Below are 27,862 nucleotides of genomic sequence, written 5' to 3' on the forward strand. Positions count from 1 at the left end.
GTAGGTTGTGACTGTTTTCAGATGCACAACTCTGAAAGAAACCAGCCTCAAACGGTAAAAGCAAGCTTCTTTTAACTTGGGGATGTGAAAACATTGCCTGCCTGCCAGCCTGCCCCAGATTATGTTGGAATTCAACTCCCATAATTACAGGCTATTGGCAGTGCTTGCTGAGGTTTATGGGAATTGGAGTCCAACCATATTTGGAGGGCCACAGCTTCCCCATCTCTGCTTTAGCAGGCTGCAGATCAGTCTAGCAGAAACCAAAATCCTCACTGTGGAGCTTCAGCAGTTTGATTCTCTTCTTCTATCCAACTACTACAGACTTATGAGATTTATCATGTTTATTTAAAAATAGCAAACATTTTCAATTATTTCTACATTGTTTGGAGAGCATGATTTACCTAGCACAATAAAAAAATTGCATTCTTCTTCAGTAAGCTGCAAAATGTCAACTTTTAAATGATGTCTCCCTCAGTGGTACATCAGAACACTCCCATTTGTATATATTTTTTTCATTTTCATTTTTATTTTTATTTAATTCACAGACGATTTGACTTTTCTACTATGCATGAATGGCTAAATTCATTTCACTTGTTGAGAGAGAGAAATTTTAATAATTAGAATTTAAAATAGGTTGGCTTTTCTCTCAGTGACCACATCCATTTCCTTTTTCTTTTGCAATTTGTTTCAGACATTCTGTTTTAAGATCATTTTTCCCTCCCAACAATTTGTATCAGTCTGATTGTGTTTTACATAAATGCAAACAGCTGGAAACAGCACTATACATTTATTTGCATAGCATTTATCACAAACACTAAGTTTCACACACACACTTAAATGGATGGGTACGGATTACCTTAGGGTTCAGAAAATATGGCGCTGTATCCAATGTTCTCTATCCTGGGAATCATAAGCAGGGAGAGTGTTTTTTTTACTCAGGCTCTGCTTGCAGACTTCCCATAGAAATCTGACTGGCCTCTGTGAGAACAGGATGCTAGACCAAATGAGTCACTGATCTGATCCAGCAGGGCTCTTCTATTCACCACAGCTACTAATGTAGCAGAGAATTAAGAAGTGCAGGATCCTTTCATGATACTCACAACCATGCCCCTCACAACAAGATTCTACAAACTTCTAAGATGATGAAATAATATTAATTATAATTATACAGTAATGTATTGAAACAAACAATGCGGAGCGCCATATGTTGCCTTTCAGCTAGATCTACTCCACTATTTTCTGTGGATGTACATGAGCAAATGATTTGGAGTGCTCCAGTATCTTTTTTTTCTGAATGACTTAAGTTGTGTTTCCTTGAAGTTCCATTGTATGTAACAGAACTTGCACACCATTCTCTTGAAACAGTAGTGCCTTGCGTTTTCCGCTTTCCTAAATGCTAGCTTTGAAGCATACAGAACAACTCCTCAATGTTCTTTCAATACCTTCTCCAGCGTGACCCTAGGAGCCAGTCCTCAGTGCCTGACTCACCTCCTTTCACTCTGATTATTTCCAATCAGCACAAAGGGTGAAAAGACCAAAAAGCTCCCTGTTCATACTGACTGGGTGAGTGTTGCACAAATAGTAATAGATCTTCAATCCCCTATGACCCGGGACCACTACACTTCTGACCACAGCCTGTTCTTTATATTATTTAGGGGAAAGGGATATCCATAAAATGTGTGCGCGCAGATATAGAAAGATAGCTAGATCAATGTGCAGTGTATAGTTGAGTACTGTTTCTTCCTACAAGAGACAGCCATCATGCATAAATCACTAGGAAACAGAAAGCATATGCCCAGCCTTATGGTAGCATCCCCTGCATCAGAATGAATACATTAACTCTTTTAGTAAACGACGGCTGGCATAGATAGGAATGTTTAAGTTTTTCAGCGTGCCTTGCCTCTTCAAAAGAGCTTGATAAACATTAGCCAATCAATAATTTCGTTAATAAATGATATATATTAAAGTAGTGAAGAGAACATTGGCACCACTGGGTAGGATGTTTTCATCTGCCTTCTCAAACTAAGCAGCTTGATAGCTTCCAGTGTTGGTGGAAACCATGTAATTATGTGAAGAGTTCAAACTCCCCTATAATATTATATTTCATTTCTCTCAATCGCAAATGGTAATAAATGCTAACGTTGAAAAATGAAGAACTTCTGTTGAATTGTGAACGGAGATTTCTCTCCTGAGCACATACTAGGTGGGGATGGATATAGCCTCCAAGAGGAATTCAGTAGTTCAGCTGGAATTATTTTAAGGCACCTTGGCGCTTCCTTCTCTTAGGATGTTTTGGACAGTAACACCAATTGGCCACAATCAGGAGGGCCAATGGTCAGGGATGATTTCATTTCATAATTTTATGGTAGTCTAGCATCCTATTCTCACTGAGGCCAACCAGATGCTTGCAGGAAGTCCTCAAGCTTGACATAAGTGCAGCATTTCTCTGTCCATCCGACAGTGCCTCTGACTGTGGAGGAAGCGCATAGCCATCATGACTAGTAGCCACTGATAGAGCCTTAACTTACATGAATTTCCCCATGAATTTTAAGGCCCTCCAAGTTAGTAACCATCACTGCCTCCTGTGGGAGTGAGCTCCATAGTTTAACTATGTGCTGTCTCTTTCTTCTGTCTCTTCTGAGTCATCCAATTTTCAGCTTATTTGGATGCCTATGAGTTCCAGTGTTCTGAGAGAGAGAAAAAACTTTTCTCTATTCCCTTGGCAGCGATCAGCATCAAAGTTGTGTTCTTTAAGGGAGGCTTTAAGAAATACCATATTTTTCCATGTATAACACGCCCCCATGTATAATACGACTCCTATTTTTGGGGACCCCACATTAAGGAAATGGGGGGAGATTGCCCAGAGTTGTTGAACTTTGGGGGGCGGGTTGCCAACAATCACTCACCCACCTGACTGCTGCTGCCAATCACACACTTTGCCAAAGCCACCAATCGTCTGCACGCTCGTCACCAGCAGCCAACAATCACCCGCCCAATTGCCACAGCAGCAGCCAATCATCAGCGGACCTTGCCGCAGCTACCAATCACCCGCCCAATCGCCACTGGCAATCTCCTGCTCATGGCTGCCACCAATCTCCCATCCTCCCTCAGCACTATCTATGTATAAGACAACCCACAATTTTAAACATTTTTATAAGGAAAAAAAATTGTCTTATACACAGAAAAACATGGAAACCCCCCCCCCCCTTCCTGGAAGGTCTTTATTGTCCCAAAAATCTAAATGGCTGAGCATTCCACATAACTCTAATTAATATGCACATTAGGGAAGGGGAAATGACAGGCCCTTGTGGCTGCGTTTCCAAAGAAACAACAAGGGTCGTTTCAGCGGGCCAATCATATTCTGCTTAAGCTCCCTTTGTTAATTGTTGGTTACTGTGAGTGGAGTGATAAAAGCATCTTTAATAAGCAGTGCCCTTTCGTCTTGGACTAATTAAGGACAAAACTCATAGAACAGACAAATGGTTACATTAGCACATCTTTTTTAAATAAATAAATAAATAAATATGGATGATTTTTCAAAAAATACATTTCTAGGAAGTCCATTTCTGTTTTCGTCTACCAAAGTACACATTGTTGCTGTCCCCTATAATTATGATCAGGGAGTGAACATTCCACTGATTAGAGCTGGCCTAATGTGATTACCTGCCAAATTATTGACAAAAGGAAACAGCACATTGACAAAGCCTTGATTTACAATTCCAGAAGTGGCTGCCAGCGTCACTTCCAATCCTTGTAAAGTTGTTACCTGAGTACCTAGCATCTGCTAACATCAGTCCATTTCAATGCAACCTATATTATTATTATTATTATTATTATTATTATTATTATTATTATTATTATACCTTTCACTATCTACAACAATTTAGAATTCAGAATTGAAAACAATTAAAGTGGAAGACAGGAGCAGGGTGGGCCCTGAAAACACACTTCTTGGCAGCCAAGGGTTAGGGTAAAGAGGTTCATCCAGGAAGGCTGCAGCATGCAGATTTCCAGAGAGATTATTTGTAGAATGAAAGAAAGGACATGTACAAAAATGCCCGTATACTTTGAAAGTTAGGTGAACACAAACATCCTCAGAGGACTTACAGGAAAGCTTAACAGAGGGTGTCATGGGGCTTTCAAGTGTGAGCACCCAGGAGACCTGGCTTTTGCAGACCACCAGAGATTTGTAGAATAAATGAAAGGGAACTCACACAAATCCTCAGACACTTTGAAAGTAAGGTGAGCGCAAACACACACACACACACACACAGCTCCACCCATGAGAATTCCACCAACATTTTCTCTCTCTCTTGATAATTTCCCCATGCAACTTCCTTTTTCATTACTTGACAAAGCTCCTATGAAAAATGTAGAAAATTTCAGTATAATGCTAGAATGCTTTCCTCCTTCTCAAAGCCTTCCATGACATTAAAAACAGAAAGGAAAATACATCACCATTTGGCTCTTATCAGTTGGGTTTTCCTACAAAGAGGAAAATATTTCTAGCATCACTAAATTACAACAGAAGTTTGTTAGAAGTTTAGGTGTTGCTTAAGCCCTGACATAAAAAGATGGGAACCTGCATGGATGATTCATAGTTGTTTTGGGGGTGGGGTGGACAGGCCATTTTAATGTTCTTTCCTTGGCAATCAGTCTACTTTGATGCTGAGGAAGAAAATAATAGTTTTCATTTCTGTTTAAAAATAGCATGTTCTTGGTCTAAGACAAGATGGTAAGCATGTAAAAACGATTTCGTATTTAAGGATCATTTTAAACGTATGGAAATCATGCCTGCAGGCTATTTAAAGACTGGGGTAAAAAAGAAAGGAAAGCTACTTGGTGCTGATAATGAAAAATGATATGCTTCACTCTGCTTTAGAAACTTAACAACCCCTCAAAGGACTTTATTTCAATAGATAAGTGCCCATTTCTGATTCTGACTGGAAAAATAGCACTGCGGGGTCTCGGAAAGAAAGAAAGGGGGGAATACATGAGGAGGTTCCATTTTTAAATTGCTGGCTAAACCCCTGGATCCTAGTGACACGCTGGCCAAGCCCCAGGCTTCAGCTTCACTATCTAGGGTGGGGGGGAGAATCTAATCCCTGCTGGTGGAAGGACCGTAGCTCAGCGGCAGAGCATCCACATTGCTTGCAGAAGCTCCCAGGTTTAATTTGCAGCATCTCTAGGTAGGATTGGGGATGGAGGAAAAAAACCTCTTTCCTGAAACCCTGAATAGCCACAGCCAGTCAGGGTAGACAACACTGAACTGGATGGACCAATGGTCAAGTCTGATATATAGGTGCCTCCCTATGTTCCTAAGAAATCGTCCTTTGAGACTGTGGCTCAGTGGTAGAGTATCAGCACCGCATGCAGATGTTCCCAGGTTTGATTCCTGGCACCTCCAGGTAGGGCAGGTAATTTTCCCTATCTGAAACCCTGAAGAGCAGCTGCTGTTGACAATGATGAGCCCGATGGAACAGTGGTCTGCCTTGGTATATAATAGCTTCCTATGTTCGTATTTCAAGCTTTTCTTCAGAGCCATAAACTTACTTTACGTTTAGGTGTACTCAATGGTAGAGCATGCATTGTGCATGCAAGAGGACTTGGGTTCAATCCCCAACATCTCTAGGTAGGGTTAGGAATCTCCCCTTCCTGAAAACTGGGAGATCCATTCCTAATCGGTGCTGACAACACTGAGCTAGACGGAGTCTAACTTGGTATGAGGCAGTTTCCCATTTCCAGTAGTGGGGCTTAAAGGAGTGGAGCAATCACAGATACGTCTGCAAACCCATCACTCACACCAGCCAGAGCAGAAGGGGAATGCCAGATCCCATTCCCCTCCAAAAGCTACAATCAGGGCTTTTTTCCAGGGGGTACTCAAGGGTATACAGTACCGGCACCTCTTTTTGTTGTTGTTAAAAAGTGTGGCACTTACTGTAGCAACTTCATGGTGAGAACCGGCACCTCTTTTTCTAGAAAAAAGGCACTTGCTACAATCAATCCCTCTTAATGGTGAACTCTGAGAATTATAGCTCTGTGAAGGGGAATAGGGGTTTACTAACAACTCTCAGCTCCCTAAATAAACTAAAGCCCTCAGAATCCTTTGATGGAAGCCATGATTGTTAAAAGTTCTTTCATTCCACTTTAAATGCATGGTGTGAATGTGACTACCTCTCACAATGCATGGGACCATTATTAACTCAACTGTTGATTGTTTTGAACAGCGATTCCATTTTTTGCTGGTCTCCTCAAAAAAACACTAAGTTACGATGACAAGGAGACTGATTCATGACATGCCAACAAAGCTCACACACAAATAGTTCTCTCCTACTTGACAGATTAACAAACCTTAGGTTATAAACAAGCTGGCCTGGTGCCTTTTCCATCTCGCTAATAGTAATACCTCTCAGGAGCATCGTTAACAATTATAACAATGTGGGTTTGGAGACGAGATCAGGTCAACACTAATGAAAATGAACGCAACCCTTCCTGACTGTGGTGTGGTGAGAGCTAATTAATCCTATTCTTAGAACCCTGCATTAGGGAGAACAATGAGCTGCATTATAGCGGAAAGATCCCTCAAACAGCCAAGGGGATTTATCATCACAGGCAGCCCACCTGGCAAAACCTGACTCATCCATCAACGACCATGTATTTTTTTCCAGATTTATCTGTCTAAACATATGCTCCCCTCTATACTTACTGTCATGTAAATAAGGGTCAGTTGGGTTACCACTGTGGTTGCATCATAGCTTGGCTATGGATCAGTGGGTAGCCAAAGCAAACCACTTAATCTAGGAACACCATTTTATTTTCCATGATATTGAGAATGGACACCATTTTCTAGGGATGGGGTTGAAGAAGAACATATCAAATCTGAAACTCATGAATCCCTTTAGAACTTTATTAGCTTCTTTTCAATCTTCTCAGACTGAGCCCCAGACCGGAAGAGGAACCTCCAATTATTTAACAGCTTTATTAGTAGTTTTAGTTTTTTAAAAAATAAAATCTGCCCCCCACAAAAAGGGAATGAATCTCTCCACCTGCATATCACAAATTTTGGACCCCAAATGCATCCACCCTATTTCTTCTTTCACCCACCTGTTTCCCTCTAGGATTTAATCAGCGTTAAATATATTCCCAGGGACACCCTCCTTAAGAAGGGCCACACCCAGTCTCTTTCCCACAATGAGGCACCGCACACTCTCTGGACCAACTCAGTCAATCCCCTTCTACTAGATTTTATCACCCATGTTGGGCAGGGATCAAGAGGGCACATTGTTGGCCTCACCACCAAAAGTGTCCTATTCACATCCTTGGGCTGTAACAACTCAAACTGATCCCACAAGGTGTAATTCACAGATGCTCCAGGGACCTTCAGTTGTGATCCAATTGTGGCATTGAGTTCATCACAAAATCGGGTGACATCAGGACCAAGCCTGGCAGGGGCTGAACTCTTGTGCCATCCCTCATAGCCAAAATAATGTGCATCTCATTATTTTTTAATCCTTCCTTTTATACTGGGACCTCCTCTGTTCTTATATGGATTTGCTATCTCTATATTTCTTAAGCTTAATTATCTAATTTTTAATTTTTAGTTCCTGATGGCACCTGAGAGCATCTTCAATATACCCCAAGGATTTTATTACTGTTTTAATGTGCATTTTTATTTCTTTGCAGCTATTGCTTTTTAAAAAGATTGTTTTATGCTATCACTGGATTTATTATAATTCTGCTTTTCAGGTTGCTAACCACTTCTGGAGGTTCTTTATCAGTAGAGTGTGGTAAAAGAAAAGAAAAAGTGAATCTCTAACCTTTTGCAATAAAATAAAATATTTTTTTACTGATATATGGGATCTAATAACTTTTTCTATTTTCCTACACTACATTTTCATCACATATAGAAAACATTTGCTCTAAAAGAGACAAAAAATACCTATGCTTGTCCACAAAGGGAGCCACTGAATTAGACTCAAAGGGACAAATCGATCCAACTGAGTTCTGCTCAAAGTTGACCTATTGACATTAATAACATTGCATTAACCATGTCCATTAGATTCCATGGGTCTCCTCTGAGTAGAATGACATTGGATACAAACCAAAAATTGATTTCTGTGCAGCTTGTTCCAGGACTTGCCAACTTTACCTACTGTATGGAGAGTACCTTCAAGAAACACAGATTCCCAACAAGAATTCCAATATTGCAGAATTCTTGCCCCTACCCAGTAGAGGATTGACAAGAGTAGTATGTGCAAGCAGCGATGTAGGTTTCCCCGCATCACCTCCCCATGAAATTCCACTAGCCTTATTAAAACCCTATTTGTTCTGCTTAGATTCTTTGGATGTTACTCCCCAGCACGGTTCCTCCCAGTTTTGCTGTGGGAGAAAAATGGTGGCAACTCTAGAATCTGCTTTCTGAAAATGCTGGTGAAAGCTGGTCCTTAAAGTATATTGAACAAGTTCTCTAACTCATTAAGTTGGGTAAGAATCAAATGCAGATCCCACTTACATTATGATATCCTTATGCACCCTTTTAGTGGCAGGTGAGACAGGGGTTCCCTTTGTAGTTTTCCTTTCTGTCTTTTCCTGAATATAACACACTGGCTTTTCATGTAAATATGTATTTATTTATATTTTATGACACCTATCTCAAACCACATCTCCAAGGAGCTTAAGGAGGTATACACCCACATTAATCTCTGCAACAACCCTGTGAGATAGGCTAACCTAAGAGACATGCCCAAGGTCACCCAGTAAGCTTCATGGGCAAGTGGGGATTTGAACTCTAGTCTCCTAGATCCTACAGCACTCTAACCACCACATGCTACTTATTCCTTGCACTTCCTTCTTCCCCAAACACTTGGCATTTCAAAAGGATTGCATAAATATTCCTGCATTAGTTCTCATTAGCATAGCACTGAGATGCATCAGAGCTCTTATACAGACATTCTTGTGGTGAAGAAGTAAAAGTAGTGGGGCTAGATATATAGTGAGTAATTATAAATGGGGGGCCCTCAAAAATTCAGGCCCCCACTTAAAAAAAATAAAAATCCAGGGCTCATTTTGAGACAAGCTAAACCCAATGACTGGGCCGATATTGGAAATGACTGACAATGACCTCCTCCTGCCACCTTCCTGCCCACTTCACAAACAAAACGTTTACAAGTGCAACTGGTGGAAATGTATTGGGAACAGCAAAGGAGGGAGGAAAATAAAAGGAACATTGGGGGCGGGGGAAGTCAGCTTTTATATTTGTATTAAGTTGGTCATCATTTGTTAAAAATTGTGGAAAATCAATAAAAAAAAAATAACTGGGGATGATTGGGGAAATGATCAGAAATGCCACTTCCTGCTAGAGATGTTTCAGAAAGGGTAATTTCCCATGATCTACCGGAAGTGACATGCCAAAATGTGCTCAGAGGTGCCATTTTTACCACAGCTGCTGTGATGGAGGGCAGAACAATCCAAGCTATTAAGATGACCATTGATCCCCTTCTTGTTTCTCAGCCTGCAGCATGTGTGACAGTGAGTGACTTCGCATATCTGTAATTACTTGGTTTTCAATTACTGAGTTTTGCAGGCTTTCATTTTGAATATTCACACACACAAAACTCCCTCTAATGCGTTTCTGAATATTCATAAATATTTATTAAAGTTTTAAATATAAATGCACAAACAATAAACAATCTTACTTCTGTCACAAACATAATTTCATCACTTCTTTGGACTCCCTCGCGTCTCCCGCTCCCATTTACATCGTTAAAAGTTTTTTCCAAACAAATTATCAACTTGTTTACAATCTCATGTCCACTCATTCAAATATAATCTAGCACTTCTTCTAAAAAAATTTTATATTTTCTTTTAGTCTCACTTATCATCAAATTTAAATCTAATTTAGTGGTGGCCAATTTTTTATAATCTAGCATCCTTCTTAACATTCAACCAAATTACAATGTTTTTGTAGATACATCTTGAATTTCTCCCAGTCTTCCTCCATCTTCTCTTCTCCCAGATCACGGATTCTGCCAGTCATCTCGGCCAGTTGCATATAGTCCATCAGCTGCATCTGCCACTCTTCCAGTGTGGGTAGATCTTGAGTTTTCCAGTTTTTTGCGATGAGTATCCTTGCTGCCGTTGTTGCATACATAAAGAATGTTCGGTCCTTCTTTAGCACCTTCTGGCCAACAATACCCAGGAGGAAGGCCTCTGGTTTCTTAGTGAAGGTATACTTAAATACCTTTTTCAGCTCATTATATATCATTTCCCAGAAGGCCTTCACCTTAGGGCATGTCCACCAGAGGTGAAAGAATGTTCCTTCATTTTCTTTACATTTCCAACATTTATTATCAGACGAATGGTATATTTTGGCAAGTTTAACTGGGGTCATGTACCATCTATATATCATTTTCATTACATTTTCCTTCAGAGCATTACATGCGGTGAAGTTCAGCCCTGTGGTCCACAACCTTTCCCAGTCCTCAAACATAATGTTATGCCCAATATCCTGTGCCCATTTTATCATAGCCGATTTAACCATTTCGTCTTGTGTATTCCAATTTAACAGCAAGTTATACATTCTGGATAGTACCTTAGTCTTTGGTTCTAACAATTCTGTTTCTAACTTCGATTTCTCCACCTCGAACCCTAACTTTTTGTCATTTTTAAAAACTTCTTTAATCTGAGCATAATGTAACCAGTCTCGCACCTTATCCTTCATTTTCTCCAAACTCTGCAATTTCCAATTGTCTCCATCTTTTTCTAATATTTCCCAATATTTTGGCCATTTGGCCTCCATATTGGGTCTTTTTCGGGCCTTAGCCTCCAGAGGTGAAAGCCACCTTGGAGTTTTATTTTCCAATAAGTCTTTATATTTTGTCCAGACATTAAACACTGCTTTCCTGACAATATGGTTCTTAAAGGCCTTATTGATCTTAACTTTGTCATACCATAAGTATGCATGCCAACCAAAAGCATTGTTAAAACCTTCCAGGTCCAGTACGTCAGTGTCTTCGAGAAGTAGCCAGTCTTTTAGCCAGCAGAAAGCTGCGGCTTCATAAAACAACTTTAAGTCTGGCAGGGCAAAGCCCCCTCTTTCTTTCGCATCTGTTAATATCTTAAACTTAATTCTGGGCTTTTTGCCCTGCCAGACAAATTTAGATATATCTTTCTGCCACTTCCGGAAGCACTCCGTTTTGTCCACAATCTGTAGTGTTTGAAACAAAAATAACATTTTTGGCAATACATTCATCTTAATAGCAGCAATTCGGCCTAACAAAGAAAGCTTCAGTTTTGTCCAACTGTCCAAGTCTCTCTTAATTTCAGACCAACATTTTTCATAGTTATCCTTAAATAGACTCAGATTTTTAGCTGTTATGTTTACCCCTAGGTACTTTACCTTTTTAACCATAGTTAGTTCTGTTTCTCTCTGAAACCGTTCTGACTCTGTGTCTGTCAATTTTTTTCCCAGCACCTTGGTTTTCTGTTTGTTTAATTTAAATCCCGCCACCCGACCGGGTGGCGTTTCTGAATATTCAAAGGGAATGCTTGCAAAAATCCAATAGCCTTTGAGCTGAACAAGCGGGTGACTCTGCATCCCTAACTGGGACCCTTGGAAAGTGGCAAAATAATCATCTATAAACCTTTTGAAACTCCCACTTGAACTGGGAGAGGGGAAGGGGAGTTGAGCGTTAATTCATAAGGGCATTTTAAAAGGCATCACATCAATTTATCTTTTTCAGGAGTTCAAGCTGACAAAAAAAGTTACCTTAAAATAATTCACACTATCCATCATAAAAAGGCTCATCAAAAAGGAAGATACAGATTTAGCACTGAACCATAAACTCCCAAGGACTTTTGGACACTGAAGAATGAGCAGCCAAACTGCTATTTGGAGGGCTATGTCCTCGCGAGACTTTAAAGCTTGGGGGGTCCTTTTCAGCCTGAAGGCCACATGCAGATGTCAGTGGTGGGTGGGGCCACTGGCAAAAGTGGGCAGAGAAATAGATGTGACTCTTACATTCATCCAGCAGGCTAAATCTACAGCTTCCTTTGTCCAATAGGCTACATTGTCCAGTAGGCTACACCTACAGCCACCTTACTCCAGTAGGCTACATTTACAGTGATCTTTGTCCAGTGGCCCATCTAGTCCAGCATCCTGTTCTCGTAGTGGCCAACCAATGCCCCCAATGGGAAGCTTGCAAGCAGGAGATGCTTGGAACAACAAGTGCTGCTGCACTCAACTGGTATTCTGAGACATGCTGCCTCTAACAGTTAGTGACCAACCAGCTTGGGAAAGCCCACAACCAGGACATGAGGGTGATACCAAGCTAGGGGTCGTGTCTAATTCATTCTCTAATTCACAGATTTCAGATTATAAAATATTGAAGCAGTAAACCTTTTGACCCTCTCCAACTCAGGCCATGTTCTTGCCCCTGAATGCAGGGTGGGGCAAGTCCACCCATGGGAGAAACCAAAGGAGTGAGCCATCATCTGTCCCTTCCCCCCTCCATTGCTAGCATTTCTGGTCTAACATGTTGAATTGAATTAACAACAGGATTTTGAATGCTGCTTCAGCTGCCAGGGTGCTGACCATGAGAGAGTCCAATATTTCACTCCAAATCCCAGTTGATGGATGGTTTGTTCCTCATCTTTTCTTTTTTTAAAAAAAGAAAGATCTTTTATAGCATCTGTTCAACACATCTACAAAACCTTTTCACTTTTCAATCCTGGAGGGTTAATCCATCCTGCTGCTTGCTGAATGCAAATATAATAAAATAAAATAAAAATAGGGAGAAGAGGAGGAAGGGAAACGACATATCATCTGAAGCTGGGCAGCTTCACAGGCTGACATGGACTTCAGAGTTTCTTTAATGAGAACGAGGAGATGACATGACCAATATATTAATGACACAATAAGTTACTCACTAGCTTGCCTGACTCGCAAACCGGTCTCTTGAGATCCAAGCCGAGAAGCATTCCCTTTGAAGAGGTAAGGCCAAGTTAACGCACTGGTGTGGCGATGAATATTTCATAGCTCATAAGAGTTACCTCCCTTTCTCTCCCTGCAGATATGAACTGACATAGTAAGCAAGAGGCAAAGCACAGAGAGAATCTGAAGGTTTCTTGCACTCGTGTGTATTTCATTTCTTCCTTTAAAAAGAAATCAAGAAGTTAATTGATCTCAGTCTGTAATAAGTAACAGAGCAATGCATGGAGAATTTAAGAGAAAGAGATGGAAATGTATAAAAAAATTGAATGTTTTTTTTGAAGCTCCTAAGGCACTATAGATTCAAAGCAGTATCATGTCCTTTCAAACTGTCATGGCTTCCCCCAAAGCATCCTGGGATCTGTAGTCAGCTAAAGGTGCTGAGAGTTGTTAGAAGACCCCTGTTGATGGTTAAACTGCTCTGGGAAGTGTAGCTCTGTGAGGTCCATCTAGCTCAGTATTGTCCTCACTTACTGGCAGTGCTGCTCTGGGATTTCAGGCCAGGGTCTCTCCCAGACATACCTAGAGATGCCAGAGATTTAACCTTAGGCCTTCTGTATGCCAGGCAGATGGTCATAGCTGTCAAACGTCCCTTATTTGGCGGGACAGTCCTTTATCCCAGCACTGTGTCCTGCTGCTGTCCCTTATTGATGATGTCCCTTAAATTTCCCGGGTTTCAAAGGAAGCAGCTCCTCTCCCTCCCTCCCTGCTGGCCAGGGAGGAGAGAGGCTCCAACTGTGTTGCTTGGCTGCGTTGCTCACCCAATAAAAAGTCTAAGAACGACTGGGGGGGTGGAGCTTGCATGCCTTGTGCTGATCAATTTGGCTGTGTTGCCTGGGGACTCGCCTTTGCTCAGCGCTTCCCAGCAGAGAGGTGACGGTGGTTTTCCTTGAGGCTTCAGGCTTCTTTTGGCTGCTGGCTAGGCTTTCTGCCTTTGGCTCGGAGGGACTCAGAAGTTGAACATACCTGTGCCTGGAAAATCCCTTATTTTGGTTGCTGGTCCCTTATTTTCAAATTTGTAAGTTGACAGCTATGCAGATGGTCTACTGCTGAGCTATGGCCCTGGGTTAAAAAGCCAGTGTGGCATAGTTGTTACTGTGTCAGACTAGGACCTGGGAGACCAGGGTTCAAATCCCCACTTGGCCATGAAGCTCAGTGTGTGACCCTGGACCAGTCACTGTCTCTCAGCCTAACTTTACCTCACAGAGTGATGATAAGATGGGGATGAGATGTGTGTATACCACCTTGAGTTCTTTGGAGAAAAATGGAAATGAATGAATGAATGAATGAAATGTACTTAAATTTTGCTGGAAGAAAAGCAAAGCCTGCTTTTTCATGAAAATTCTCCTGGGGCAGCCCCACTGAAGTGAACAGAAGATACACAGAAGACATTCATGTTGACTTGCACTCAAGGAAAACTCAACCTGAGATTTGCAACTGAATCTTTTTGGGGGGGCAGACCTTGCAGCTCATGTGAGGAAGGCATGCTTCATTTGCCATTAATTTTCTCCCCATATCAAGAGAACAATCGGAGAATGTTCCTCATTTCTCCTACCATCCTCAACTCTGCTTTTGTCACACTCTGTAAAAATAAGTTAACCAGAAATATTATTTTTGTCTAAGCCCAAATTTCAAAGCATCTCTTGTCATCTGGCAGGCAGCTTCACACATTGTCTCTTTGGAGACATCTGTGCAGCAGAACACCATGGAGCAACTAAATCCAGAAGCTGGCCTGGGGATGGGTGGAAGAGGCCTTTTGTTTGTGCCATCGGGGAAAGCTTCCTAACACAGAGAAAATTATTAGATGCTGGAATTGCCTCCTGGGTACAGGGGAAATTGTCCTCACTGGCAAGGGGAGAGAAAACATACAGTAGAAAATGTTTTTAAAAAATGAAAATAAGGTAAATGGATACTGAAAATACAGAAAACAGTATATAGGGTATAAATGACTACCTGTTGTCTGCAAACCTTGCTGTCCAATGACCTTCCTTCTGTGATGTCACAGAATGTTCACAATTAGTATAAGACCAGAGAAGTTTAGCTACTCAGTATTAACCATAGTCATAACTGTTTGGATGGGCTGAGAAGACAGCTGCACCCAAAGCAGATCTCTCTTAATAATTTTGATTTTATTATACATTACAAATGTTTTATTTATTTGTCTCCTCCTCCTTTATATTATATTGATTTTACATAAGGCACCTTGTGTACTGTTTCTAAAAGGGCCTGATATAAATGTACCAAATAACAACAATTAATAAATAGTCAATGAAGCCTAAGGGTATAAAATATACAGCCTGTTGGTGAAAAGGCTTTTTAGGACATGTCTTTCCAAGGGAAAGAAACTCCAGGGAAGAAGAGGCACACCATCACTGGTTGGCTGGGAAGCGTGTCCCATGAAAGTTCTTTCTTGTCTGCTTTCAATACCGTAATCACAAGCAGCAAAGAGTTCCAAATTCCTGCTGAATGCTTCTTTGTTTGGCCTTAGAAGTATAACCTTCAACAAAATGGAGTCTTCCTCTTCAGGGTTCCAACCAGCCAGCCCTGTCTCATTCTGTGATACTCCAATCCATCCTCCTGCTCCAGTTTTACATTTCATTTCTCTTACTTATTCCATGGCTACTGGGTATGCTCAGTCCTCACTGAGTTGATTTTGGGGTTCCTTCTTTATTTAAAGATTTTCCTTTCTTCTGCAAACCTTGCCAGCTTATGCATGGATGGCACCAGGCCCTTGGAGAGCTTGTTTGAGGCCTAGGATAAGTGTTTTGTTAGATTAAAGTTATAAACACAAACAAAAAAAGCAGTGTGTCCTGGGTGGGGCCCTCCAACCAGCTTAGCCTCTGAGGTTCAGGGCATGCGTACTAACCTGCTCTCCCCATATCCTGCATGGACTTGGATGACACCATTCTGGCTGCACAAGGATCCACCAGTTTGGCTACATAAAGGATCCACCCTCAGAGAAGTCAACACTTATAAACTTAATAAAAAAATTCCTTCCAGTAGCACCTTAAAGACCAACTAAGTTAGTTCTAGGTATGAGCTAATTCGTGTGCATGCACACTTCTTCAGATACACTGAAACAGAAGTATCTGAAGAAGTGTGCATGCACACGAAAGCTCATACCTAGAACTAACTTAGTTGGTCTTTAAGGTGCTACTGGAAGGAATTTTTTTATTTTGTTTTGACTGTGGCAGACCAACACGGCTACCTATCTGTAACTTATAAACTTGTTATGTACTGAGTTGAATAGGATCCAAACTGCAGCAGTCTGATTGGTCCTAGAACAATAGGATCCAAAATGCAGCAGTCTGATTGGTCCTAGAACAATAGGATTCAGAATGCAGCAGCCTGATTGGTCCTAGAACAATGCAGCAGTATGATTGGTTGGCAGGAACCACCCAATCATGCTCCAGATATAAGTGAATCCACAACCTGATTGGCTTACAGTAGAATTCCAGAATTAGCCAATCATGTGCAGCCCATTGTGTAAATAATGTATATAAAGCAGATACTTTGAGGGGACATTCATTCATTCCTCCTCACCACTATGAGCTGAATAAAGAGCATGAAATCACTTTGCAACTCTGAGTATATTTCAAAACTGGTGTCAAGAAGTCTAGTCTCAGGGTTTTGGTGTCTGGATCCAACACCTCAAGTTGCAGAGAATCTGCTGAGCGATCCTGTTCCTCCTCTAAGGAGACCTCAGGCTCCAGGCAGGGCTGAATACTGACATGCAGTGGGCAGACTGAATTTCCAAGGAATCCCACAACTGCCCTCCCCAGCTGATTAGGAACATGGGAAGCATCCCTAGTTTCCAGCTTCAATGGAACAGACTCCCACACGAGGTGGTGGATTCTCCTTTCTTGGGAGTTTTTAAAGTAAGGTTGCTATATTTCAAAAAGTGAAAAAAGCACTGCAGACATGGGTTGCCATACGTCCAGATTTTCCCGGACATTTTGCCGATTTCTGCCTGGAAACTGCTTCCGACTGTGGTATTCTGGATATGTCCTGGAAATTCCAGATGTATGGCAACCCTGTTTTAAGCAGAGGTTGGATGGTCATCTGTCATGGATGCTTAAGTTGAGATTCTTGCATTGCAGGAACTTGGACTAGATGACCCTTAGTGTCACTTCCAACTCTACACTTATGCAATTCTTTGATTCTATGCTGTGTCAGACCCTTTGGTCTATCTAGTTCGGTGCTATTTACACAGACTGGTAGCAACGCCCCAGGGTTCCAAGCAGGGGACAATTCTACCTGGCAAATCTAAAGATTGGATCTTAAGACAGGGATGGGGAAGCTTTTTCAGCTTGTGAAACCCATTTCCTCATTGGGAAACTTCCAGGGGCCACATGCCAGTAGATGAAGCATTCCAGCTATGGAAAAGACAGATGTTTCTAAGCACACAAACTCACACATATTTATCCAGGCAAGAATCACAGTTCACAAGATAGACAAAATAGTATTTTTAGAGGGGCTTGGAGTAGGGCTGGTGATGAACACAGTGTGAGTTGGGGAGCATACTGAGGACCAGGCAGAGAGGTCTAAAGAGCTGCATTCTGGCCCCAGCATTGGGGTCCCCCCACCATTATCTATACTGGCTGGCCCCAGTTTTTCAAGTTCCAGACAAGATGTTTCTTAGCAATATGTGGAGATTCAGGGAACTGCATCTGGGACCATCTGTATGCAACACATATACTTCACCATTAAGCTACGCCTCTTCTCCACTCCACCCCCCCTGGCCCCACCAAGACAGCCCAGTATTTTCAAGTCCAAAGTTGGCAACCCACATTGTGATGGATGCGCCTACACTGACACTGCAGAACGATGGAGGCAATGACCTAATTTGCTTGTGCATGTTCCAGCTGATTGTGCACGCCAATCACACTGTCTCATCACCCATTATTCATCTAGGTATTCATTTGCGTACATTACAGCATGACCTGTAGCCATAATGATGTGTACAGTTTATGTGCATATTTCTGCATAAGCAGGTGTGTGTTGCGGGGTGGGTGCGGGAAAGAGAAAACATCCTAGATAGCAATTTGGTTTGGCTGAAGCTTTCGTACTTCTCTTTGTTTCATTCCCCTCCCCCCGCCCCACTTTAAAGTTCCTTTTTGATTGACAGTTATTCAAGGGCTGCTTCTCAGGGCTATGCTTGCATTTTTGAACGCTAAAAGAAAAAAAAATTACAAAGTCTACGGTATCTTGCAAGACCCCGTGTTGTCTGTCACATTTGCTTTCATTTTATTCAATCATGTAGCTGTCACTTTTGCTGAAACATGACTCCCATTCTTTATGCGCTGTTTTTCCACTTCTTAAGCACCTCCATCATCTCTTGAAAATTAGCCTTCCTTAAAACACAAGCTGCTTCCCCCCCACTCTCTAAACCAGCCTTTATACACACACCAGCAATCAACAGCAGGAGCAAATTTTGCCACTGCTGCAACCAATTGTGTTTGGAAAGTATCAAAGCGAACCATCACACAAATTGCAGGTGGGGATGAAGTCAAAGGGAGCTCTTTAAGTGCTCCTGAGTGCCAAAGATCAGGTGCTCTCATTGCACCAAGAGAAGTGGGTGTTAAGAAATCAATTCTAGTATTGGGACTGTCGACTGATTGCAGGATGAAAACTCTGGTTAAAGGCCATTCAAACTCCATCCTTGAAATTTAACTTCTGCTGCTTTCTAATGGAAATGGGATACTGATAGAGGGCTGGAGCAAATCTTTGGCCTTGGCCGAAGGAAAGGGGGCTGTGCATGTGGTCCTTTTCTTCTACTGCTTCTGCTTCTTCCCTAACCATAGAATTTCTTTCCTCTTGGCCTGCCTCTTTGACTTTTATATTCAGCAGTCCAGCCTCACACATTCCCTGCCTCCATTGTCTTGCTTAGAGTAGGCCCTAACTCAGGGGTGAGGAACCTCAGTGCCTTGAGAACCCCCCTAGGCTACAACCTGTCCTCAGGCTACAGTCCCTTTCTCAGGCCATAGTCTTCATAGGCATGCCCTCCTTGAGTCATTTTGCCTGGCTGGAATTTTCCCTTGAACTGGGATCATGCCGCTTACTTCCTCAGACGGCAAGATGTGTGTGCATGTGCAGATATGTGGAAGCCTCGGACTTTTGAGTGGCTCCCAGGAATGAGCCACCCGGCTGCTCTGCCTCCATGGTGGGGGCTGACCTTCACTCCACAACAAGCCTCCCACTTTCTCCCATACCAGTCATGGCCCCTATTCCTGCATCTGTGGATGAGGGTGTTCCATCCACCCAAACCAGATGCAACTGAGTCATGCCTAGGGGGTGTGCTTTCACTTCTCCAGAGAGCCAGTGTGGTGTAGTGGTTAAGAGCGGTGGACTCGTAATCTGGTGAACCGGGTTCGCGCCTCCGCTCCTCCACATGCAGCTGCTGGGTGACCTCGGGCCAGTCACACTTCTTTGAAGTCTCTCAGCCCCACTCACCTCACAGAGTGTTTGTTGTGGGGGAGGAAGGGGAAGGAGAATGTTAGCCGCTTTGAGACTCCTTCGGGTAGTGATAAAGCGGGATATCAAATCCAAACTCCTCTTCTTCTTCTTCTTCCAGCATTGCCTCGCCAATGTTAAAAGAGGACACCAATTTGCATAAAATTTGCATGTGCTAATGAGTATGCAGTAAATGCACATTTGGAAAAGATTACAGTCTAAATAAAAATGCAATGCATCTCATTCAATAACGGAGAAAGCTGTGACCTAGCCCTGTGTGTTCCTGCTGAGTCTGCCGCTATGGGGATAGGAGCCCCTCCCCCAGCTCCTCAGCTGTTTATGCATTGTGTGAAGAAAGGAACCACAGATTAGCCACAACATAAATACATTGGTCTCATTAGGGTTGAGTTTGTTCAATTGCATTAAATACATAGCCCTGTTTCTGAACAATCTAAAAGAATTGTGCTTCTCAATTCCCTCAGCCCTCATTGGCCAGAATTGGTTCTTAGTAAACAACTCAGAAGAACCTCAGGCCTGGGGTTAAAATGCCTCTCCCACCCTGCCCAAAATTCTCAGTCTGGCCCTCAACATCTTCATTATTTACTTATTAAATTTATATTCTACCCCCCCGCCCCTCACCGCCGCCACCTCAGGAGCTCATTGTTTCAATACAGTATTGAAACAATGCAGTAAAAAAAAAAAAAAAAAAAAAAAACTTATCTAAATGATCTAAAAAGTAGTTGGGGTAGTGCAAGTGCCATTGTCTAGCTGGAACACATTCTCTGAGAGAGCCTCTTCCCTTCCTTGGTGAAGAATAGAGAAGGATGTGTGGATGTGGGCAGAAACTAGCCTACTGGAGAAAGGTAAAAATTGCTGCCATTGCCCTGCTCACTTTTGCCTCTTGCCTGGCCAACTGCTGGCATGTGGCCTCTGGAAATTTAGCCAGAAAAGAATGTGGCTCCCAGGCCCTTAACTGCAACACTGCTTACTTATTTTTATTTTATATTAATATTCATCAAGACCCATGAAGTTATTTGGGCACCTGCAGCACACACATACAAATTCCAAAAGTGCTTCTACCCCTCCCTATTAAAATGCAATAACATTACACAACCAACTACTGCCTTGATCTTTCATGACACCCCAAATAAGCTGAAAATGCACACAGATTTTCATGCAGGTTATAGAAACTGGCATTGAAATGGGGAGAACTGGAGACTGGAAAAGGGACAAAATGGGAGAGAGTTGACAGATTTGTCTGACCCTAGCAGAATATCTGTGAGGGGGATACCAACCCCCAACCACCTCCACTATCCCTATGGCTCTGAGACACTGAGAATATGAAAGAAACCCTAAAAGACCTTCTATATTCCTCATTATGAATGGTAGGTGAAGTTTAAGAGGACCACGTATTTGCACTAATCAAGCCTCTTACACAGGGGCACGGAAAATAATCATTTGCTACCAAACTATCCTGAAATTTTATATCTGCATATATCTCAAGAGGTTCAAACTATGTACTTAGTAGTTTGAGCTCAACCATAATTATATCCTTATTATCTTCATAAGATTTACTTATCCCATTATCAACTCCCTCCTCCATTGGAGGTCAGCCGTGTATCCTTTTTATTGCCCATTTAATCCTTCTACCCACCAACTCCTTTCTGATTGATTCACTTATCATGCTTCTTAGCAGACGAATGCTTTTAACATTTAAAAATAACCACGTCCCTTGTCTCTTTATTCTGTCCAAAGCAACGTCTCCCCTCCTTTCTGGAGTTCAAGTTCTTTACTCACTGAGTTGGCAAAATAAAAATGGGTCACCATTCTTTTTAAGTTTATTTGTTATCCATGCATTAGTAACTCCCCCAGTTAGTGTGATGGCAGTGTGGTGCAGTGGTTATAGTGTCAGACATAGACCTTAGGAGACCGTTCAAATCTCCACTCAGCTACAAAACTCACTGGGTGACCTTGGACCAGTCACTGCCTCTCAGCCTAATCAACATCACAGGGTTGTTGTGTGTATTAAATGGGGGTGGGGGAACCATGTCTCCACCTTAAGCTCCTTGGAGAGATAAGGTGGGATATAAATGCAACAAATAAATTGCTGCAGTGCCTTCTATATGGGATACCTTTTAGGTTGGGCGTGAGGTGGCAGATGGAGCAGAATGCAGTGGCTAGGATGCTTATAGAGACAAAGTACCACCAGCACATGACACATTACTTTGTGGGACTTGCTCTGGCTGAAATTTTGCTGCCAAGTAAGTTCAAGGTTGTGGTACTAACATATACAGGTAAACTCCATACATCTCAGAACCAGGTTATTTGAGGTCCTGCCTTATCCCTTATACCCAGTAGATTGTTGCAGTCTGTGGAGGACTTACTCCTGCAAACCCCATAGATCTCAGCAGTGCTTTTCTTTTCTAGAAAAATAGGTACTGGTACTCACCATGAAGTTGTTACAGTAAGTGACGCACCTTTTAACAGCAACAACAAAGAGGGCCAGGTACTGCATACTCTTAAGTACCCCCTGAAAAACAGCACTGGATCTCAGAAGCCTGCTCCACGGTTACTTAGAGCAGGACAATATGGGAATTGATGACTCCTTGCATCCCTATGGACAGCACAATCTTATGCATGTCCACTCAGAAGGAAGCACAGTTGAATGAAATAGAGCTTACTCCAAGGTTATATGATTGCAGCCTGCATAAGGTGAGGAGTGAATATTTTACTCACATTGTTTCCAGAAGTTACAGCAAACAAGTCTCCATCCACTGGCAGTAAAATAAAGATTAAGAGGTTCCAGATGGCTTTAAACAGACAATTACTTGGTTTCATTGCAAAGGGATTAGCAAAGATGCAGGTTGTATAATCTCCCTTTTGGAGTGATCTGGTTCTTTTCCACAATTTGCTGAGTTGAGAGCCAAGTCGCATCGCTCCTTTTCTGCTTGTTCCAGGAAGCAGGAAGAGAGAAAAAGACTGAAAAGGGTGGGAGCAGAGGTTGCCGAGAGAACCTGCAAAGCCACACCCACTCTGGTAACTTGAGCTCAAGGCTCAGGTTAACCCTTTCATGCACACAAATGTTAGTCAGTAATTGTATGATAGTTTTGGACTTGTTGATAGATCAACATTCAGTAAGGATTCTGTTATATCACTCAATGCACCACTATAGTTCATAAGAGGTTCTAGGAACCAAACTCAACTCAAAACTGATGATAGGGAAAGTACTCCTTACTCAGTGCCTTTTAAAAGATGGAGAGGGGATTGTGCTGCACCTACTGTGCAGAAGAAGTGAAGGGTAGAAATGTCTGAACATGCACAAAAACATGAAAGCATAATCTGTCCATTTTCCTTATACACAGAGGTAGTTTGTAGTAAAGTGATTCATTATGCCTTGCTTTTAATTATTAATATTTTTAATCTTCACACCGATGGCAAGTGAGAACAGTCTCAGCCTAATGAATAGTGAGAAACTATGCCAACAGCTGTTATTATCCAGCATGGGATCTCAGGGGCATTCCTATAAAATCTATTTCCTCTTAAATAGATTTGCTTGGCATCTGTTACTGATGGTGACACCCCACTTAAGACATCTGTCCCCAATATTTGACTTGAGCAAGTGCCTAATAAAAGACCAAAGCAAACTGTGGCATGCAATCAACTCTACCAAATGGTGGTAACTATGGAAAATGATTAACACACAACTGTAACAATTGATGGAGTAATTGCATCCCAGCTATGGGAGCAATTTTTAATAAGGGGTTACACTGGATGAAAATTATATTGATAGTGTCAGAAGCCACACCTTACCTAATGACTACTGCTGGCTATTTTATTTTTCAATAAGGATACATAACCAGACGTTATCTTTTTGTGTTGATTGGTGTTTGGTGGTTGAGATGCTGTTTGTAACCTTGTAATGCACCTGTTCGGAAGAGCAATTATTGCCTTTTGTTCCATGACTGCTAATAATCTGCCACTCAGGCCCATTCTGATTGGAAGAGGGAAATGAACACAGCCTGGATAAGTGTGAAATTGCATCAGGTCTACAGAGATGAGTGTTCTGAAGTCTAAGATCTATTCCATTCTCTGTTTTCTTCTTTTACTTAGGGGGGTTTGCTTAAATGAGTGTTTAGTGACATCCTCTGCAAGCCATTCCAATGATGAAGGACCTCCAGGACCTTGCCAGAAGCTTGAAGGTAAGAAACAGCTGGGCAATTGCTCCCAGACTGTAAATTACTGTTGGGATGAAGCTGATCCAATACCTGAATCCAAACCTGTATGTGTGTACTATAATCCAGGTGCCTAAAGTGTTTTATGGGGAGAGGAAAGCTGGAGGGAGTACATAACACATGAAGAGCCTGATAGATAAGGCCAATGGCCCATCTAGTCCAACATCTTGTTGTAACCAGAAGTCTATATACTACTCATAATAGCAACAACAATAAGAAAAGTGTTTCTTATTATGTGCAGATCAGTTCCTGGGTGTCAGTTCCTTGAAACAATATAACTCAATGGTATTTTGCATGCAGAAGGTCCCAGCTTCAACCCTGGTATTTCCAGCCAGAGGATTATAGGCAGCAAGATTGGGAAAAACCTCTGCTTGGGATCTCCTTGGAGCTAATGATCCGTCCAGAACAAATCAGCTTCCTGTGCCTTAGGGTTAGGCCATGGGCAGTAGTCTAGGGTTAGCCAGGAGTCATGGGACCCAAGAACAGCCAGGGCCAAGCAACCTGTCAGAATAAGAAAACAAGTAAGGAATAAGGACTGTAGGGCAAGTCCACACCCAAGTACAGCCACACACAAAAACTCATGGAAACTGTAAGAGAGAGGTGACCAGAGACCTGGAAGACATCAACAAGATTTGGAGATTTGCTCATAAGAAGTTGATGCAAGCTTGACAGATGTCTCTTGAATATCACTCCCCACACTGTGGGAGTATCTCATGAAGCAAAGCTCAACTGCAGCATGGAGCCCTGTTATACTCCTTCCTACCCAGAAGGATCCATTGTCCAGCCTGGGGCCTCTACTTCACTGAGAAGATGTTGCCTGCACTTCAGTAGTTTACCCACATGGAGCAGCTTCATGAAGATCTAGCAGTTTCCGATGATATGTTCACAGGTGAGAGTCCTGGCTGTGTCTGTTCAGTGGAATGGTTTGCATGGTCCTCCCAATATGATGAACACACTCTTTCTCCCTCCTACAACCCAAACTATCACAGATTTCTTTTAATTCCTTCCACCTATTACCAAGTAACGAAGTTCCCTACAGCTAGGGAGGTGATCTCATTCTGATGCACCTTTGCAATGACTCGTGACATGAATTCCACCTCCAGGTTGAAGGCGCCAAGCCTGCCACCTGCAACAGTCTTCAAAGTGTTTAAGCATCCCAGCAGAAAGCTAATATTTGAAATTTGAAAAATGCAAATCCAAGTAAAGCCCAAGTCAATCAGAAGTGATGGGGGGGGGACCACACCACTCTGTTTTGGTCCAAATGCATGCTTTAAAAGGTCACAGCTGGTGCAATTATCCTTGCTAGGCTTTGCGTGTGCTCAGCTGTGTGCTTAGAACTGCCAAGAGCAGAAATACAGTCAGAATTCTTAAATATAAGTGTGATTATAAAGAATAAGAAAATAAAACTGAGTTAGTTACATCAGAGAAAAGACGAGATGGGAAAGGGGGAGTGGCTACCCAAAATAAGGGGGATAAACTGCATCTCTGCATATGTTATTGGACTACAGCTCCCATCATCCTTGACTTTTGGCCATGCCGGTTGGGGCTGATGGGAGCTGGAGGTTAGCAGCACCCAGAGTTAGCTGTCTCTGCCCTATTGTATTTCCAACATCACCAGCAGGTAAACATAGGGTTATATCCAGACTAAATTAGTTGAACTTTGTTCCTGCTGAAACAAATGGGACTCAAGTTAAGTCATGGCTACTCTGTCCCATTAATTTCAATAGGGCCCAATTGGCTTATTCTGGATCTAACACTGGAGGTGGCCAGATGGAAAAAGAGGGCAGAGTGCTCATGCACCTTTAAGAATTGTGCAAAAGAAGGAAGCTACCTCTTCTTTAGCACAACTATTAAATAGGGAACCTGGGGCCATCCCAATGTTGTTGGACTCCGTCTCCCATCAGTTCCAGCCAGCGTGACCAATGGTCAGGGATAAAAAGAGCATCTGGAGGGACATAGGTTCCCCAGTCTCTGCACTGAAGGCACAACTGTCCTCATCATTTTCACCAAGTCATCAAAGAAACACTTCATTGAAAAATGTGTTGGAAGGGATTATGAAACCCTGTCTTGGACTTTCAAACATGTGAGTAAGCTAACACAGCACAGTTGGGGATTATGTCAGTAGTAGAGCCTATGGTTTGTATGCAGAAGATCCTGGGTTCCATCTCCGGTGTGATGAGAGTGGACTTTGAGAGACGTTTCTCTAGAGTAAAGCCTGAAGTTTCCATACAAGAACATTTCTGTCAAAATGCCTAATGGTAGGGCTGGTCATGCGTCTTGCCCTGCACAGTCTTATGAGAGTTGTTGTAACTCCATCAATTGTTCCTGGTTAGTTGGTAGCTGATCACAACCAGAATCATTTGATAGTGTGGTACAATGGTCAGAGTTACAGATAGGTAGCCGTGTTGGTCTGCCATAGTCAAAACAAAACAAATTCCTTCCAGTAGCACCTTAAAGACCAACTAAGTCAGTTCTTGGTATGAGCTTTCGTGTGCATGCACACTTCTTCAGATACACTGAAACAGAAGTTTCCAGGCCCTTCTATATAGTGAGAAGGTGGGGAGTTTGGTGATAAGTTGTAATTCAGCAGCTTCTCTTTCCAGGCCAGACCTTACGCCAAAGAATAAACGGACATAAATCGGACATCAGGAATCACAAGACAGAGAAACCAGTAGGAGAACATTTCAATCTCCCAGGACATTCTATACAAGATCTCAAAGTAGCTGTTTTACTACAAAGGAATTTCAGAAATAGACTGGAAAGAGAAGCTGCTGAATTACAACTTATCACCAAACTCAAAACCATGGAGAAACCTGGTCTGAACAAAGACCTTGGATTCTTATCTCATTATACATGACAAAGCCATTTTTCACCTTTTCACCCCTTGCTTTTTCCTGTAAGACCTATTGCAGTCGTTAAGAGTCGTCAACAGGCTCATCACAGCTATCTGCCAATCACCCATTCCCACCACCCTTCTGAGTAATACCCCTCCCCACCTTCTCACTATATAGAAGGGTCTGGAAACTTCTGTTTCAGTGTATCTGAAGAAGTGTGCATGCACACGAAAGCTCATACCAAGAACTGACTTAGTTGGTCTTTAAGGTGCTACTGGAAGGAATTTGTTTTGTTTTGACAATGGTCAGAGTGTTGGACTAGAACCTGGGAGACCAGGGTTCAAATCCCCACTCATAAAGCTCATTGGGTAATGCTGGGCCAGTCACAGGATTGCTGTGAGGATAAAACTGGAAGGGGTGGGGGAGCCTTGTTCACAGTCTTGAACTCTCTGGAGGAAAAGTGGGATAACAATGTAGTAATAAATGAATAAATAAATAAATAAATAAATAAACAAACACATTGCATAGCCTGCTGTTTTGATTGTCCTGGTGTACTGATTCACAGTGTCTACACATACACACTAAATCCTCTTTTAGTGGAGCCACTCTCCTTAAGAGGAAGCCCAGCCCACTGTGTGAAATGAGCTCCAAAATATTGTGCAGCTTATCCCCAGAAGATCCAGGGATGACCGTGTACACTTGCTGGAATGAGAGGAATGCTGCTGCTTATAATTCAGCATCTCATTCATTTGAGGCTTTAGGTAAAGCCTGTCTCTGCAAAGTGCTATCTGCAAAATCACTGAGGAAGTTTCCTGCCCCAAATGCAGCAAATTGCTGCTGGGAATAAATGTGCAAGCAGATTTGCTCCGGGACAACTTGCGGCATCAGGGACGGAATCTGATATGGCCATGGCTATGAATGTACTGAATGTGCCACAAAGCTGCACACTCTTCAGATGTGGCACCATCACAACCTGGGCTCCAAATAGTTTGCACAAGATTCAGTGTCTATATGGATGCTTCTTTTTCAGAGCTGTTTCAGTGCTATGGAGAGAAATATGGATCATGTTGTTGGTGGTGATGTTTTAATTATGGAAATGAAAGGCTTGAAATGTATATTGTAAACAGTGGATCATATTGTTTGGATAATAACAATGACTATTTTCTGTGGGCTCCCCACAAAAAATAGTAAAAGCACAACACAACATCACAAACTGAAAACTTCCCTGAACATAGCTGCCTTCAGATGTCTTTTAAAAATCACATAGCTGCTTTTCTGATTGACATCTGCTGGGAGGGCATTCCACAGGGCAGACACAACTACCAAAAAGGCCCTCTGCCTGGTTCCCTGTAACC

General features: G+C 42.2%; 2 protein-coding genes across 2 annotated transcripts in view; one reads left to right on the forward strand and one right to left on the reverse strand.

The window, feature by feature from the left end:
* The window catches only part of CDH13 (cadherin 13), a 684,692-nt gene extending 662,398 nt beyond the window's left edge, over positions 1-22,294 (reverse strand). The window contains exon 1 of the mRNA XM_081870212.1: positions 22,178-22,294. Within this exon, the coding sequence (XP_081726338.1) occupies positions 22,178-22,279 (102 nt within the window). The 5' untranslated portion in view covers positions 22,280-22,294. The remainder of the gene's footprint in view (positions 1-22,177) is intronic.
* Positions 1-27,862, forward strand: part of SDR42E1 (short chain dehydrogenase/reductase family 42E, member 1) — a 312,532-nt gene that overhangs the window by 85,276 nt on the left and 199,394 nt on the right. The window lies entirely within an intron of this gene.

Source organism: Podarcis erhardii (assembly GCF_964252035.2).
Source record: "Podarcis erhardii genome assembly, chromosome: 7".
NCBI lineage: Eukaryota > Metazoa > Chordata > Lepidosauria > Squamata > Lacertidae > Podarcis > Podarcis erhardii.